Source organism: Arvicanthis niloticus, chromosome 5 (genome assembly GCF_011762505.2).
Source record: "Arvicanthis niloticus isolate mArvNil1 chromosome 5, mArvNil1.pat.X, whole genome shotgun sequence".
NCBI lineage: Eukaryota > Metazoa > Chordata > Mammalia > Rodentia > Muridae > Arvicanthis > Arvicanthis niloticus.
In genome coordinates this window covers 16,546,485-16,564,654 of record NC_047662.1, presented here as the reverse complement: position 1 = coordinate 16,564,654, position 18,170 = coordinate 16,546,485, and the positions used below count along the sequence as shown (strand labels likewise).

The 18,170-nt window shown below is 48.1% G+C and overlaps 1 protein-coding gene and 1 pseudogene across 1 annotated transcript in view; both read right to left on the bottom strand.

Annotated features, from left to right (window-relative positions):
• Positions 1–3,262: 3,262 nt before the first annotated feature.
• Positions 3,263–6,602, bottom strand: LOC117708396 (cleavage stimulation factor subunit 2 tau variant-like; annotated as a pseudogene).
• Positions 6,603–14,001: 7,399 nt separating this feature from the next.
• Cda (cytidine deaminase) overlaps positions 14,002–18,170 on the bottom strand; it is a 31,254-nt gene continuing 27,085 nt past the window's right edge. Inside the window, exon 4 of the mRNA XM_034503218.2 lies at positions 14,002–17,408. Within this exon, the coding sequence (XP_034359109.1) occupies positions 17,292–17,408 (117 nt within the window). The 3' untranslated portion in view covers positions 14,002–17,291. The remainder of the gene's footprint in view (positions 17,409–18,170) is intronic.

Genomic DNA, 18,170 nt, shown 5'->3' with positions numbered 1-18,170 from the left:
TTGAGACAAGGCCTTGCATAGCCTTGGTTGGCCTGGAATTCTTCCTGAAGACTAGGCTGGCCTTCCGGAGTGTGGGGATTACAGACATATGCCACCACATCAGACTGAATATTTTTTTTCCTTGTCTCTGATTTAAGCATAATTGTGTATGTATATAAAATCACATAATAAATCCCAAATTCTGGTCATCTAGTGTAATTTTAATTTTCTCAAAGCAGTTCTTAAACTTTTTTTTTTTTTTTTTTCCGAGACAGGGTTTCTCTGTGTAGTCCTGGCTATCCTGGAACTCGCTCTGTAGACCAGGCTGGCCTCAAACTCAGAAATATGCCTGCCTCTGCCTCCCAAGTGCTGGGATTAAAGGCGTGTGCCACCACTGCCCAGCTGTTCTTAAACGTTTTAACCTCCCTTTTAGCCCAACACCCACCAGAGGTAGTGGGAAAGAAAGGATGGGGCGGTCAGGGGAGTGGACCTGTTTAGAAAGGTTCTTTGGAGCAACTCCCATCTGTGTTGTCTGGAAATCGGCAGTTCAGTTCACAGGTCAGCAGGCAGCTCCATCCACTCACAGACACTTCACGGATCCGCCAGCAGTCTTGTTCAGTAGAGTCAGGATAGCAAACATGAATCAGCAGCGGTGGCACTACCCAGCACAGACGGCCAGGCCTCAGCCTCTGCACTAGGCAGCAAGAGGGACCAGGAGGGAACACCAAGAGTTCTCAGCTGTGCCTCTCTCAGGGAAGCAAAGACTTGAGACCAGTAAGCCTTGCACCGCTAGCTCTATAAGCTAGCTCCACCTCTGTCAGTGGAGTCCTAGTCTGTGAAGTCCTATTTATATACCCTCCAGACATCACGAGTCCTCCATGTGTCTTACCTCAGCACCTGTGCCTGGTCTCAGCTGACATCACTCTGCCAATCAACCTGAGTCCCAGGAAGCTGCAAGAAACCGCAGCCCACTACCAGAAGTTTTTTTGGTGCATTTCTCTCTGTGGAGTCCTGACAAATGAAGCTCAACTGTGCAATGGAAGGGCCACCCAATACATGTGTGTCATTAGCAAAGAATCCTTCATCACGTGTCTTTTCATGTGCTTGCTTTAGCAGAACATCCTCTCTCCTGTGTCTGCTTCAGCTAAATGTTCCTTCACAGGTCTGCCTTAGTCTTTCACCTGTGTCCACTTCAGGGAAATGTTTCTTTAGGTGTTTGCCCCAGCAAAACACCATCCAACACAACTGAGTTTTCCAATGAACCCTTAAGTTTCCGTTTCAATTCAGCTTCACTAATCATCAGCAAATAGCTATTTTATATTTTCTTCTAAACTCTCTTACCTCCTGCTCTATTTATGTGTGTGTGTGTGTCCAGTAGAAGATAGAGTTTAGTTTATTATTGCAAAGTAAAGCATTCTTGGGGTATGAGAAGAGACAGCTGCCAAAGACAGCAGTGACCATGATCTGTTATTTTAACTTTTTCTTCTTTTTTTTTAAAAATTATACAACCTTTTTAAAATTTAATTTTCATTAAACAATGCAGAGATTTTCTTAAAACAAAGGCTGTAAGAAGTTTTGGGCTAGCAACTGCAATTTCAAAAGAAGCAAGCAATTAGAATCAGCCAGAACTAGCACAAAGGTACAGAACACAAACCTACTTCAGCATACGAGAGGCAGAGGAAACCATAGGAAGTTTAACACTCGCACAAAAAACTAAATCGATGGAAAATAGCCTAGGAATGAAAACTTTGTACACTTAAAATGCTCGAACCTTGCAAGGGGGGAAAAAAAAACCCTTGGCTCAGCTCTCTCCCTAAGGCTACTCTCCCCTCTGTAGCTGGGTATTTATTTTCCTACAGAGGAATGTCACTTGGTCGAGTGGGAGCTTGTGCTTGTTTCTGCTCACTAACTAGATGTGACACAGTGTCTAGGTGCCACACACTTAAGGTCGAAAAATAATATGGTAGCGGTTCTAAAGGAAAAGTATTAAGTCCCACATTCCTTATTTTAAAACACATCTCATAGGAATGTATGTTATGACCAAATGGCTTTTGTGACTTGTAAGAAATAAATATTAAGTTAACTGAGCAGAGTTTTCAGTCCACTCGGGCCTCAATTTTAGTCAGGCGACAATAAAAAAGTAGTCTGTGAAAGTTATCAAACCGTACGACACGTCAAAGTGCAAAGGCTAACATTTCTTTTAACTTCTGATTACTGCTGACCAAATCGATTCCACCTGTGTATGGATAATGGCTTATCACGAACCTGGGAGCTTTACTGAGGGGCGGGGGAACCTCCATTACTCAAGAAAGTCCAACCCCATGTCTAACTGATTCTTGACTTGGGGCTTAAGAACTTTTTAGAGAGCTGTATGAGATCACTTGAGTCTCCCTAGAGGCGGCTTTATGTAATTCAGCTGACACTACATCTATCCTGCAAAATCATCACAGTTGGGACCAGGCAAGAATATTAATGGTCTCAAAAAGGTCAGATAAATGAAAATTATCTTTTTACAGATAACAATGCTTAAAAAAAAAAAAAAACCACATCTACACCACAGACTGTTAGCTCCAATATTTCAAAATAAATTCCCAAATAACTAAACGTTAGCCTTACTACAGTACTCTACTGCCTCCAAAATACAGTATTTTGGTTTTCCAAAAGGTATCTTAACATTCTGACATTCAGTCCAATATACAACCAAAAAACTTTAAACTATCTTAGTATATCGACACTGTAACCAGCCACTTTCAATTTTTATGTAGTTTCCAGTTTCCTCAGTATTTTTAGACCGTGGTTAACAAAGCACAGACATGTTATATTGCTGCAGCATCCTCATAGACTTATTTGGTATGATGTAGACATTTCCAGCGTACCTAATAGAGTATCAGTGACAAAGTGAACAAGCCCACTCCCTCTACGCTCTACCCTGGATCAAAAACTAAAAAGCAAAGTAGAGAGGACTAGAAATAAGATAAAGGGCTAGAGAGAAGGAAACCTTAAATGGTTAAAGTGTTCGAACACAGAAGACAGCTTTTTGCACCACTTCATGCCACAGAATAAACTCTGAAGGAATAACTAAGTACTTCTTAGTTGAAAACCATTCAAGAGCCGGGCGGTGGTGGCGCACGCCTTTAATCCCAGCACTTGGGAGGCAGAGGCAGGTGGATTTCTGAATTCGAAGTCAGCCTGGTCTACAGAGTGAGTTCCAGGACAGCCAGGGCTATACAGAGAAACCCTGTCTCGAAAAACCAAAAAAAAAAAAAAAAAAAAAAAAAACCATTCAAGAAGCACCAGTGGATTTCTGGATTTGTTCCTTTAAAATCAAAACACTCTGCCTTTGCTCAGGAGGCAGCATGGCAATCTGATCTGCAGTCAGCTGAAGAACCTGCATGATCAAAGCTGCTTCTTCTTGATCTTGTGGAGTTACCTGGCTTTGCCCAGGACTAAAAAACTGCTAGGCTGGCCTCTACCTTGCTTACCAGCTCCTTGCATGCCTGCTTCCTGCATTCCTTCTTGCATCCCTCCTTGCATGCCAGTTCCTTGCATCCCTCCTCCTTGGATACCTGCTCCCTGCATTCCTGCTCCTTGTATACCTGCCCCCTGCATAGCACCTCCGGGATTTGCCACTCCTGCAATGTTTGGAACCTGTCTAGGTCCCTGAGGGCCACCTGTCCCATATTAATGGGGCCAGAACCCTGGATTCCACCAGTCATTGGACCTCTAGAACTAGGGCCAGGGCCCCTCATCGCTAGTCCTCTTGCATTCATGCCTCTTGCTTCCATCCCTCTGGTTTCCATGGCACAGATCTCCATTCTTCTCTCCATTCCTCCTGGCTCCAAGACCTCCGTTTCCATGGGCCCATTCTCTACCTCCTCTAACATCCATCGGTAGACCTCTTTGATCTATCATGGGACCGCTGGGCTCTCCAGTTAGCATTCTGGGATCTGCTGCTAATGGTCCTCTTACATCATGTGAGGCAGAGCCATGGCTGTCGTGACCATTATGCATTGGGGGACCCTGATGGGGTGGTCCCATATAACCTCTGGGCTCTACTTCTCCAGTCACTGAGAGCAAAGTCCCTCCACGTGGGTCATTTCCCAGTAGTTCTCAAGGAGGTATCCCACCAGAAGACAGACATGGGTCCACAAGGTTTTGGAGGTCTAGGATCTGATATCTGCATCTGTCCTTGCTCTAGGGGCACTGGGTCAACCACTGGCGTGCCAATGGTTGTGGCTGTATTGCTCCTCCTGGAGTTAAGGAACCAGGTCCAGGTCCGGGAACTACAGCTGGTATTGGTCCCAGAGCTGGAATTCCTTCCCGGATAGAGGTCTGCATCAGAGGAGGAATGTCTTTCACAAGGTCCTTCACAAGTCATCTTGGCAAATGCTGAGGCTGAGGGGCTGGAGGATTCTGTTGGTTCAGCATAACATTAGGTCCGGGCGAAGGCCAGAGGCAGGGCCACCGGGGATTTTAACTTTTTCAAAACACAGTTTTATTATGTAGCCCTGGAACTTGCTATGGAGAGCAGAGTGGCTTCGAACCCACAAAGATACAACCGCCTCTCTCTGCCTTTGGAGTGCTGGAATTACAGGTGTGTGCCACCACACCCAGCAAAATTTGAGGGATTCATTTTTTTTCTTCTACCATATGTGTAATCTTTTTCCTTTTTCTTTTGATGCTGGGAGTTGAGGCCAAGCCTCTAACACTGAGCCAAAATCCCAGCCTCTTTCAATATAGTGGTTGTTTGCTTGCTTGTTTTTTAAATAGAGTTTTGCTCTGCAGCTCTGGCTGTCTGGAACTTACTATACAGCAGGCTGGCCCCTAACTCAGAGAGGTCCACCTGCCTCTGCCTACTGAGTGCTGGAATTAAATGTCTGTGCCAGCACCATAGCTTTTAAACAATCAAAAAACTCCAAGAGGTCGGAGAGATGGCTTAGTCGTTAAGAGCACTGGTTGCTCTTCCAGAGGACCTAGGTTCTATAACTCCAATTCTAGAAGATCCAACACCCTCTTCTGACCCCAGACACAGACAGGCAAACCATACACATAAAAAAAAAAAAAGAAGAAAGAAACAAAACAAACAACTGTAAGTTCCAGGGATCTACCTAGGCTCCTTATATTTGTAAAGCAAAATTTAGTGACTGGGCCATCTTGTGTGTGTGTTTGAATTTTACCTACAGAAATCAGGCAACCAGAAAGGGATCCATATTTGAACCGGCATTTTAAAAGTATGTGTATATAAGATGTATTCATCTAGATAGGCAGATGGAAACCCAATCACCCAGTAATTTCACACTTACAGACTTAGAATACATACATATATGTTCCTTAAGAAGGTTCAGAGTACTGGACGTGGCGGCCCACAGCCTGGCCGACATAGAGAGTTCCAGGCCAGTCAGGGCTGCATAGTGAGACTTTTTAAAAAGTCTTAAAAACGTCATTCCGCAGAGTGTAAAACTGAAGACAACCACAGGACAGAGGAACATCTAACAGCATGCACAGCATTTTATAAACACAGTCAGGAGTACAGCTAACGATAAAAGGGCAGACGTTATTCCACTTACATACTGTGCAAAGGCAGTGACTGTGACAGATCTGTAGTGTTAAGAGTCAGGACCCTGGGTCCCCTCCCTGGGTTCCTTCACCAGAGGAATGTGAGGGGCCTTTTGGATGCTCAGGACTTCATTCATGATCTGTATGTGTACGTGATACAAATTCATTTTACCCACTGGGCAGTGGTGGCACACACCTTTAATCCTACCACTCAGGAGGCCGAGGCAGGTGGTTCTTTGAGTTCGAGGCCAATCTGTCTACAGAGCGAGTTCCTGGGCTGCCAGGGTGACATAGAGAAACCTTGTCTCAACAACAACAATTCATTTCACTCACTGTATACTTGGAAATGTACAGTGCAATTTTCTGTTGGTGGCCGACTTTTAGCAGAAAGCGGCTATCAGCTTTGCAGCCATCTTGAGCCATATACCCTGACATGAGACTTGGATTACAATAGCCTATAACAGCTGAGCACACTCTGGTAATCTTGGTTTAGATACCTTGGGTGTGTGAGATTAAAGGTGTGTGACTTAAGAGTGACCTAGAGATCAGATTTAGAGACAAGACCTAAGGGCATGATTATAGGTGTGACCAAAAGGCGTGGCTTAGAAGTGAGACATATAAAAGGCAGAGGCAGACGGTAGAGAATGAGACACTTAGAGGAAGAGACACTGAAGAATAAATGGGATTGAAACACACTCTGTCTGGTCTCACTCTCTCTCGATGAACCCCGACCCTCGGACCTGAGCGGCAGCTTGGACCGGGATACAGTGGCCGCCAAACGCCGGACAGCCCGGGCCTCAACATTTTGCTCAGGCTGCGACATTTTTTGGCCGCCCAAACCTGGGGCTAGTGCGGCTCCCAACAATTTTCTGTCCTTCTGCCCTACTCCAGAACATTCTTTACCACTGAATCCTAGACCCCTGATACAATCAATCTTTCTTACTTTTTGGGGTTGGGGGACAGGGTTTCTCTGTGTAGCCCTGGCTGTCCCAGTCTCTAGACTGGGTGGCCTCGAATTCACAAAGATTTGTCTGCCTCTGTCTGAGATTAAAAGCACGCACCACCATTGCCTATCCTGAGTATAATGTTCCAATGAATATTTTGTGGTATTTTGAGACAGGGTCTCATGTAGCCCAAGCCAACCTGGAGCTCCTTACGTAGCTGAGGGTGAACCTGAACCTCTAGATGCCCCTGCCTCCACCTTCCCAGTGCTGGGATTATGTTTGCTCGGCCACACCCAGTCTCAGTATACAGCGCTGGGGATCCAAGGTTTCATTTGTGGCAGGTTAGCTGTCTACCCGCTAAGCTGCAGCCCCAGCAGGCTGCGTTCTTAATCTCCTGTAATATAATCCTTTAGCGTGAGGCTTGTGATGAGGACTTTGTTTGGAATCTGGAGAGCAGGAGTGAGTTTGCTATAAGCCTCGGGGATTTGTTTCCCCTAAACCGCAGGCAGTCTCCCAGACTGTGATACATAACCAGCCTGTTGGAAATGAAATCTCCAGACTGATGTTAATTAACCTGCTGCTGTAAATTGGATATGTTCATGTCTTTTTCTGTAGAAAAGCCTTAGTTGCTTCTGACAAGTCTGAGCCGAGCACAGCATGAAGCCTGATTCCTGGGCAGACATCTTATAGAAAGGGCAAGTGATGTCTGCACACAGAAGCTTCTGGCAAGATCAGTGGGCCTCTGTGTTCTCCACCTGTCACCTGACAGGGTTCTAGGAGATACCTTTCTTTCCATCCCTTCCCACCCCTATTCTTTTTTCTTCTTCTTTTTTTTTTTTTTTGAGTTTATGAGGAGGTCTGCGTTCCTGTGTGCACACGTGTGCGTGTACAGACCAGAGGTCAACATCCCGTATCTTCCTCTGTTGCTGCCCGTACTTATTTACTTATTCGTTTGTTTATTTTTGAGACGTGGTTCCTCGCTGAACTCCAGGGAAACACCCATTTTCCTGGAGTGACTGGCCAATGAGCTCTGGGGATCTGCCTATTCCTACCCCATCTCTCCCAATGCTGGGCTTACAGACTGTCCCTATCCCATCACTCCCAATGCTGGGCTTACAGACATCCACTGCTGCACCCAGCTTTATGTGGGTATTGGGATTTGAACTCACGGCCTCATGCTGGGCAGCACATACTTTACTCAACAAGCTCTCTCTCCAGCCCCCCAGCTGCCCAATGAGGGGACTTTTCTGTGACTCCAAGTGTCTCAGAGGGCAGATAATCCCCCTACACTGTCTCCCAGCTTGGCACTGGTCCTTACGAAGGTCAAAGGGGTGTGTGTGTGGGATATGGCCTTCTGCTGAGAATCTCACGTACACTGCAGGTTTACTATTCTATACGAGAGAACCTTTCATCCACAGCACATGAAACGGCAGCCATGTTCCAGATAAGCTTTGATCTACTCAGAAGCAAGAATGAAAAGATGGAAGGGATGCCGGGGAGACCGCAGGACCCATGTCTGCTCTACTTCCCTGCCATGGGCATCCTTGTCTCTGCACAGTCTTCTCCCTCCATGCACACAAGGTGTCAGAGTCCTGGTAAAGTACATAATATTCCTAAGAAGTGTCGTTTATCTTCTCCCAGAGGACGTGAGGAGAAAAGCTGATGTTCATGTAACTGGAAAAACAGAGCCTCCGAGTGCGTTTGTCCTTCCCTTTCTGGCCAGCATCCCTTGGCACAGGCTCATCAGCTCATTGCTCTGTCTCCTCCTGGCGGAGATGGACACATTTTCCCAAAGCAGCAATGTCCTCTAACCACAGACCATTTCAGAAATGCTCTCTGCGAACGCCAGCAGGGGTGGAGGGGGGAGCTGGCTGCTGCAGCTCTTGACAGCGGGGCTGAGGCCAGACTCCCAGACTGGAGGTCTTAGAGGTTACCATCAGAACACAGGGGACAGAGAGTGCCATTTTAATGGGATAAAGGAAGCACCACCGTGGTGCCTGAGCCAACAGGGATGGAAACATGACGGACAGTGGAACGGGGAGACACCGCGTGGAGACGTTCAGCCATGGGTGGCTTGTGCTGTTTGGTTTCTGCTGTTCTGTGGTGACCACTCTCAGAGAAAATAAAACTGTGCTACCAACTGCAAAGTCTCCCCACGCCCCAGGCTCGTGGTCTTAGGACAATGTCCAAGCTCCTTAGCCAGGCACAGAACATTCTTCACTGTTCATCCCAGCGTCTCTCTGTCCCTTGTCCTTCCCTTTAGGGTTAGGGCCCAGGAATATGGGGATCACTTGCCGTGGTTCGGGTCACTTCAGTCATCCCAATGGTCTGATCTAACTCTCCAAGACTCTATATATACTGAAGGCCCAGGAAGCCTTCCCTGGCTTTTTCTAGAATGGACCAGAAGCTCTTCCTCTCTCTCTGTGTAGGTGAGTTCTGTAGTGTTTGAACGGGGGCTGTAGTGTTTGAATCTAGCTTCCCCAGCACCTACCACAAAGCCTTCTGGGTCCCCAGTCCTTGTCTGAAAGTCTTCTGGGGATGTAAGCCTTCAGTAGCCCTTCTTCGCTAAAACAAGAAAAAGTGGCATCCATCTCTTGTCCCAAGTCTCCCCAAGCTGAGCCTCAAGCCCAGAGGTGATGACAGCTTACTTTTATGATAATTATCCATTTCCCCCACATCTCCTATGCTTCTCCTCAACCCCATTTTCCCCCTTGAAACAGAGTTTCAAGTAGCCAGCCCCTGCAGACCTCATATTGTATACTTAGTGGAGGGTGACTTTGAACTTCTGATCCTCCTGCTTCTAGCTCTCCAGTGCCAAGAAGACAGGCATTGCCACAGCTGGTTTCTGTGGCTCTGAGGACAGAATCCAGAGCTGGTGCTTACAGGCAATCGTTCTACTGGCAAGCCACACCCCTATGTTTAGAAGCGGGAGCTGTTTCAGATGCAAAGGTAGCCAAGCCCCAGCCTCCCTCCCTTGAACATGATGGTGTCCTTGGGGTCAGGCCGGACTCCAGTGCAGGGCCTGCCATGCTTACTTTTTCTGACCATCCTGCCATCAATACTCTATTCTTGTTTCCCTTCCTTTTCCTTGCTCACATCCATCTTCAACACCTGTATTTTTAGAATGCCTGAGACCTGGTATTTATGGCCCTGTGTGAAGACAAAAGGCACGGGCTCCCCCTCAGGGACATGCTTCTGGAATAGAACATGTGGAAAGTGGCTGGATGTGTGACTAATCTTCACTGCCAACTTGACTGGCTTTAGAAGCACCTAGGAGACAGGTGAAGCTCACCTCTAGGTGTCCGTGTGTCGCGCCCCGCTTGTCCAGCAAGGAAGACGCGACAAACCGGATTCTTCTCAACAGCCTTTACTGGAAGCGCTCTTTTAGGTTTCTGGGAGAGACTGACTGGAATGCTCAGAATGGGCTACTTATATACCCCCAGCCCTGGGCGTGGCAAAGCACATGGAGGTGTCCAATTGGTCAATTTGCAATGACTCATTAGCATACCCCGCCCGGGCGGGGTGATTGGCCAGGTTCGTGGTACCCTAGTTGTACCTCATTTGCATGCCTCGTTTGGGAGGGGCTGGAGTCAAGTTCTGATAGTTCTACCTGAAAGCCTTGAGTAGCCGCCATCTTGGATCGTTGCCTCAGCGGCTGATGGGCAAATGTCAGCCTATCAGCCGCTTTTGAGGCTGGGGCGCTGCTTCTCTTGGCTGGCAGCCACAGCCGCTTTTAGTCAGTGGTGCCGAGAGCAGAAACGGGCAGCCGCTTTGAGTAAGCGGCTGTGCCATGAGAAAAAACGGGGCGCCGCTTTTCAAGCTGACAGACCTGCAGTGCCTTCCAGCCGTCAGGTCTGTCAGGTCAGCTTCCTACATCTGTGGAGGTGTGTCCAGAGAGGATGAAGGAAGGAGAGAAGACTCACCTTGAACTTGAGTGACACCTTGGGCTCGGGACATGGGGGAAGGAGAAAGCTGGCCGAGCAGGAAAAGCTCAGCCTGTCTCTGCTTCCTGACCACCACAATGTGACTTGCTCAGCTTCACTAGGTCCTCCTCGGCACAGGGTGCTCGACCTCTGAGATCAGGAGCTAATACATCCTTTTTTCCTTTAGGTTGTGACCAGTCGTTTCTGTCACTTGGAAGTATACAGTATGTTGCCCACAGAGAGATTCCGCTGTCTGTGCCGCTTAGCTCCTCTCTCTTGCTTATTCTGAGAGAACCCAGCTGCCATGCTCTGGGCTGCCCTGGGAGAGCAAGGAACCTGGTCCCAACAGCAGCTGGTTGTGAGGAAGCAACTCCTGTCATCAGCTGTGTACATCAGCTTTGCAGAAGACCTGCCCTACTCAGCTTATGAGATGCTATCCCAGTCTCTTGCCTTCTCTGAAGTCTTTCAAAACAGCTGAGGCTCCTGGCCCAGAGAAACGAAGATAACATATGCCTGCCGTCCTGAGCCTTTACATCCAAGAGTGATTTTCATGGAGTTGTAAGGAGCTGATACTCACAGAGTTTTGAAATCTCACACATGCTAGGTGACTGCTCTGCCTCTGACTTATGTCCCCAGCCCTTAAAAAAAAAAAAGAAACTTTTTTTTTTTGAGGCAGCATTTCTCCATTTAACAGACCTGTGGCTGTCCTGAAACTTTGTAGACCAGGCAGGCCTTGAACTCACAGAGATCCAGCTGTCTCTTTACTTCTTATGCATTTATTTTGATTTCTGTACATATGTGTGTTCCTGTGTGACATTCTGTGCATCACTTGTGTGCAGATGCCCGTGAAGGCTAGGAACAAGTGTAGGAGGTCCTGAATCTGGAGTTAGAGGCAGTTGTGAGCTGCCTAATGTAGGTGCTGGGAACTGAACCCCGGTCTTCTCCAAGAGCAGTAAATGCCAAGTGCTCTTAACCACTGAGCCAAGGCTTGAGCCCTAATTTTTCCTTTTTAGATGGGAGGGGGAGCTGGCTGTCAATCACATCCAGTAACGCAGACTGGTCTCGAACTCACATCCCTCCTACCTTAATCTCTAAGTAGCTGAGATTCCAGGCCTACACAACTACGCCCAGCTACTTGTTCATGAACAGTGGCTTTCATCTGAGACACAGGCACTGTGTACCGTTAATGTCAGAGTGCTACCGTCTGTCACTGTAGTTGTGACCTTGTTTCTGCCCCGAGGAAATCCTCGGGCATCAGGCGACCGAGGGAGGTGGTGGCAGCAGCTGGTAAGAGCAGAGGAGGTTCCAATACTTCTAACTATTTCCATTGGAATCCGGGTCTGCGCCTTAGGGTTCCGATGACACAGACGCCCCGAACAACAGAACATGTGCGGCACTGAAAACTTCACTGGTCAGCCTGTGTACTGGACAGCGGCTGCCAAGTAAAAATGCTTTGCTTTTAACAGTCTCTCTTGAGCCAAGAACTACAGCTCTTCCTAGGGGATACTGCTCACCTAATTTCTCGAGGCTTACGTCGAGTAATGTCTGCCTGTGCCTGCTTTCATGAAATGCCTTGGCCTGTGCTTGTGCCTTGTGTTCACCCTCCCCAGACCTCCAGTGCTTCATGGGAAAATCTTTTGTATGCTTCTAGCTGGAAGACCTGTCTTGACCCTTCTTAACCCCTGGCTGAAATATGCCCCCCTCCCCGTCTTCTCTGGGGAGCTCTATGCCTTCTGTTTCCTGATATTGCCTTTCTCTGGGCTGCCATGAGATACCAGAATCTTAACTCTCACGTTCCCACAAGGAGTCTGTGAAAGCAGGGACCTCATTTCCCCCTATACTGTGTCGCAGCATCAGCACAGAGCTGTTAATATATAATTAAAACCGTGGGCTGACATATGGCTCAGTTAATAGAATGTACGTATATACTGTGGAGAGCACTTGGTGCTGCTTCAAGGATATTGGCAAGAATATTTGACGTTGGGCTAGGACAAGTAAGTAGGCTCAAGATAATACAGCTGAGGAATGTGTTCCTTCTATCTTGATCGTCTTGATGAGTCCCTACAAACAGTGACCACAGGACTTTGTTTATTGTCTTGTTTGCTTTGTTTGTTCCCACCTTGCCCAGGTGGGCCTTGAACTTACTATGACTCCTCTGCCTCAGCCTCCCAAGTACCAGGTATCTTAATTAGTTGTGTTTGTTTCTTTAGTGAGACAGGGTCTCCCTATATAGCCCTGGATGTCCTGGAACTCACTATGTAGACTGGATGGCCTCCAACTCACAGATATCTGCCTCCCTCTGAGACTACAGGTGTGTGCCACCAGGTAGATTTTGTCACCTTAACACAAGCTAGAGTCATCTGGAAGAGAACCTTAACTGAGAAAGCGCCTTCTGCTGCGTGTAGTTTTGGATACCCTACACCCCACCTTAATGCTCTGGGTGTGGGCTGCACTACCAGCCCACGCCCAGAGAATATTGGATCTCAGGTAAAAACACACACACACACACACAAGTTGATCAGTTTCAACCTGCCTTTTTGGCTCGATTGCTGGGTGCCTCCAATCTACTGTAGCTAGCATGCCCTTCCCACTCTTAGCTCGTCACCTCTCAGACTGCCCCAGCTTCAGTTGGTCAGTTACCTTTAGTCTCAGCTCAACATCCCAACCTCCTGCCTGGAGAAGCAGCCTATGGATGCTCCACCTGAGATCTCACATGGCTGGTTGGCTTTTTTCCCTCCAAAGCATGGCAAAAATTCCTTTCCTCTCTCTCCTGTGTCTGCTCAATCACCTGCCGGACTGAAGGTCCAGCCTATCCTTCCACAGCAATTAGCCTGTAGCATCTTTACTGATACATCAAGAACCAACTGGGGAACAGGTCCTTAGCATCAGACCCACCTCTCCGGCCTCCATCTGATTGCTTATAGGTACGTGTCTTAGTTAGGGTTTTACTGCTATGAAGAGACATTGTGACCAAGGCAACTCTTACAAAGGACCACATCTAATTGGGACTGGCTTACAGGTTCAGAGGTTCAGTCCATTATTGTCATGAGAGGAAGCATGGCAGTGTGCAGGCAGGCAAGGATGGTGCTGGAGAAGCCAAGAGTTCTATATCTTGATTCACAGGCAGCAAGGAAAGACTGTGTCATACTGGGAGTAACTTGAGCATAGGAGACCTCAAAGCCCATCCCCACAGTGACACACTTCCTCAACAAGGCCATACCTATTCCAGCAAGGCCTCAACTCCTAAAAGTGCCACTCCCTATGGGCCAAATATTCAAACACATGAGTCTATGGGGCCAAACCTATTCAAACCACCACAGTGAGTCTACAGGGTGTTCCTTGATTAGTGATTGATGTGAGAGGACCAGCCCTGACAGGTTGGTCCTGGGCTGAACAAGAAAACAGGTTGAGCAAGCATTGGGGAGCAAACTTTCTTCCATGACCTCTGCTTCAGTTCCTGCCTCCAGGTTCTTGCCTGCCCTGACTTCCCTCAACGATAGATTGTGATGTGAAAATGTAAGATGAAATAACCCTGTCCTCCAGAAGCTGCTTCTGTCAGAGCAATAGAAACCCCAAGTAAGACACTGAGATTACAGGCATGCACCTGTAAATATGTGCTTTTAATATTGGCTTAAATATGTGGCTTTTAATATTGCATGGATTCATCTGGTCCCTCACAACAGTCCCATTTACAGATGAGAAGACCAAGTCTCAGAATAAAGAAGTAATTTGCCTCAAACCACATGACCTGAAGACTGATTAATTCCAAAGCACAAACTTTCTTTAAAACATTTATTTTTATTTTGGTGTGTGTGTGTGTGTGTGTGTGTGTGTGTGTGTGTGGGTGTGTGTGTGTGTGTGTGAGTGTGTGTGTGTGTGTGTGTGTGTGTGTGTTTATGTGTATGTGCAGCTGTGCTCGTGCCACCACATGCATGCATGTGAGGTCAGAAGACAACTCGCACAGAATTGGTTCTTTCCATATGGGTGCTGGGGACCAAACTCAGGTCATCAGGCTTGGTGGCAAGTTCCCTTACCCACAGAACCATCTTGCCAGTCCCAAAGTACAGATTCTTTTTTTTTTTTTTTAAAGACAGTGTTTCTCTGTGTGGATCCCTGGCTGTCCTGGAACTCTGTAGACCAGGCTGGCCTTGCAACTCAGAGATCTGCTTGCCTCTGCCTCCCAAGTGCTGGGATCAAAGGTGTGTACCACCATCACCCAGTTAACTATTTTTCCCCCCGAAATAGAAAGTACAGACTTTTAAACATTATGCTAAACTGTATCTTGTGCTTCTGTGTTTCGCAGTGTTGGAACGCCGCTGAGGTGTTGTTTGGAGAGGCGAATGGCATAGGTGCTAGGCTACATTCCTTTCTTGCTGCTGGGGTATGGGGCTTGCAGGATGCCAACATGCTACACAGGGGAGGAAAAACACAGTTTAGGATAGGAAAGCGCCCCAGCCTGTGTGAGAAAGGGTGAGGGCTGGGACGCATGCTGTGGTCCTTAAACTTCTGTGTACCCAGATGCCGCTGGGAAACTCAAAGAATTGAGAATTGGGCTCACATCCTCCCGTGTACCCAGACTCCACTGAGGACCACGAGGAATTGGGAAGAGGGGCGGGGACTGGGATGACCCCAGGATGTGGGGAATCCAGCTTAGCTCTGGGGGAGTGCCAGGAGTGTGGAAAGCCCCTCCCCCCACTGTAGTCCTTGATGAAGGAGACATTTGTCCTGCTTATTCATAGTGGGGAAGCTTATTAGCTTAAACCCTCAGGGGCCCATCTAGATACCTCATTAGCATGGAGAACTCTGGGGTTCTGTGCTACCTGACCAGTTGTCATGGTCCTCTTAGTGGGGTGTTGTGGTCACGTGTTCCAGGACGGGAACCTGGTCAGGAGTAGATTTTAAATGCCTACTGTTCTCAGTTATGAGAGTGGCCAGGGTTCCTGAATCTGCTCCACCTTACCAGTTCTTCGGTCTGGTGGCACGGTTCCACTTGTCCCACAATCTACAGCTTTGGTTGATTTGATAAGAGTTGAAAACACAAAGATGTAAACAACAACAACAACAACAAACCCCAAAACCCCAATCATTTGTATTTTCAGGACGCAGGGCTTTAGCTGATGCTGACATTTTTGCTCATTTTCCTTCAGGTTCCTCTTTTCAAACTTCTCCACTCCCTTTGGGACCATGCTGAAGAGTCCCCGAGGCTCTGAGCTGTTTTGTGTTTTGTTCTGCTTTACAGAAGGAACCTAGGGCCTGAGCATAGGCAAGTGCTCCCCTGATCTCCAGCCTCAACGTTTTTAACCACAGGCAGGATGGAAGGCTTCATCTTCCAGCCACTTTGGGATAATTTTGCATTCTCTCTCTCTCTCTCTCTCTCTCTCTCTCTCATCTCTCTCTCATCTCTGCAGCATCCAGCACATTTGGGAAGGGAGGGGGAAGGACACTCAGTAAACAGTCACGGCTGTGGAAGGATGGAGAAAGCACTCAGAATCAGGGTCAACTCACATCCGGCTCTGCCACCTGCTAGCTGTTTGACCTTGGGCAAGTGGTTTAACCTCTCTGATCTTTGACTTGTTTACTGAAAAAGTGAAAGCAAAATCACTTACAGGTTTGCTAAGTGGGGCTGCAGTGAGCTTGCAGAGTCAAACCCTCAGCAGAGTGCACAGCTTCTGGGTCACTGTGGGGTCAAGGGACCTGGACCTTTCTTTACTCCTTTTGTTGAGACAAGGTCTGGCTATGTCACCTTGGCTGACTTGAAACTCCCTATGTAAACCCAGCTGGCCTTGAACTCACAGGGCTCTGCCTGCCTCTGCCTCCTGAGTGCTGGGATCGGAGGTGTGCGCCAAGCTGTCAGCTACTCTGCCGAATCATCTGAAATCAGAGGCGGCAGCCAGTTCCCAGAACCACCGAGCACTGAAAACCAACAACACAAAAGCATGGGACCCTTAGCGGGTCCCAGGGGCAATCTTTTCCACCTCGCCCACACTTCCTGTGTGGCAGAGGGTGGCGCCAGGACTCAGGTCTCTACTGAGTCCAAAGCCGCTCTCTAACAATGGTGTGTCAGTCAGCTTTCAGTCCTGTAACAAAGACCTGTGAGAACCAACTCACAAGGAGGGAAGCTTTCCTTGGGCTCACGGTTTTGGAGAGTCTGGTCCGAGGCCCCATTGACTTTGAGCCTCTGGCGGTCCGGTCGAGGTGTACTTCACTGTGTGAGTGCGTGGTAAAGACCAGCTCACCTCATAGCTAGGAAGTTAGGAAGAGGAGGTAGAAGCCTAGAAACCTCCAGATCCTTTGGGGACACATCCCCAGCTTCCTCTCACTCAGACCATGGACCTTGGGGAAACATCCTAAGTCCTCACTAAAGCAAATGGGCGCCAAGCTGTGGTGGCGCACGCCTTTAATCCCAGCACTTGGGAGGCAGAAGCAGGCGGATTTCTGAGTTCGAGGCTAGCCTGGTCTACAGAGTGAGTTCCAGGACAGCCAGGGCTACACAGAGAAACCCTGTTTCAAAAAAAAAAAAAAAGCAGCTAATATTGCCATGAGAGATGAACTACCCCTGAGAGCTGCATACACTAACTAAGAACAAAAGACACGTTCTTCTGAATCAGGACATCCTGTGGTGTTTATAATGGCCTGAAACACCAGGGCCTTCGGGAGAGGAAGGAGAGGAATGCTGAGTCCCCAGGAGGATGTAGGCTTTGGCCCAGATGAGTGGCAGCTTCTATCACTGGAGGGGAGGCTGTAGTGTGTAAACCAAGGTCACCCTTGACCCGCCATTTGGGATAAGTGTCCCCAAGGCCCAGCCAGAGACAGCACCATTATGGAGTCTTCCAAGAGCTGTTGCTTAGGTAGGGCTCACACGTTCAGCAGACATTCTACTCTCCAGCCTTCAGTGAATCTTCTGCAGGTCTTCAGGTCCAAAGGAGGCTGGCAGCAGCTCCTGCACCGTCCTGACTACGAATGTGCCATCCGGCTTGGTCATGTACACAGCCCAGTCGGTGCCAAACTGGAAAAGAGGGCAAAGTTGTGTGAGGGAGGCCGTGGGACTGGGTGGGGGGAACGGAAGGCACAGGTTCGAATCTGTCCCTACTATTTTCTTTGTGCCTCAGTTTTCCTTACCTGTCAAATGGGAGTAACAATAATTGTACCTGGCTCACAGAACCTGAGGGAGGGCTCTGCGGAAAAACACTGGCTAACAGCATAGTAGATGGCCTGTTGTCAATGGGCCAGGGGCATTCCCTGGGAGGATACTCCCAGGCGCTTTGGAAAAATAATACCCTCTCTTCGTTTTCATGTATGTGTGGTATACATGTGTGTGTATGAATATGTGGGGGCACATATGGGTAACCATGCATGTGGAAGCCCAAGGGTTGGGTCTTGAATCATCCTTCATGGCTCTTCTGCCTTATTCACTGTAACAGCGTCTCTCCATCAAAACCAGAGCTGGGCCAGATGGTTAGTCCAGCTAGCCAGTTTGCTCTGGGGATCCCCTGTCTCTGACTTCCAAGACTGGAATTGCAGGCATCTGCCTAGACCACCTGGCATACGTGGGTTTCTAGGGATCCAAACTCTGGCCCTCAAGGATTAGACATGCAAGACTTTACTGAAACATCTTCCTAGCACCTGTTGAAAGATCTGTGCCTTAGGCTGGAGGGATGGCTCAGTGGTTAGGAGCACTCAGTACTTTTACAGAGGAACTGAGTTTGATTTCCAACCCCTACAATGGGAAGCTCACAATTTCCTGTAATTCCAGCTCCAAGAAGGTCTG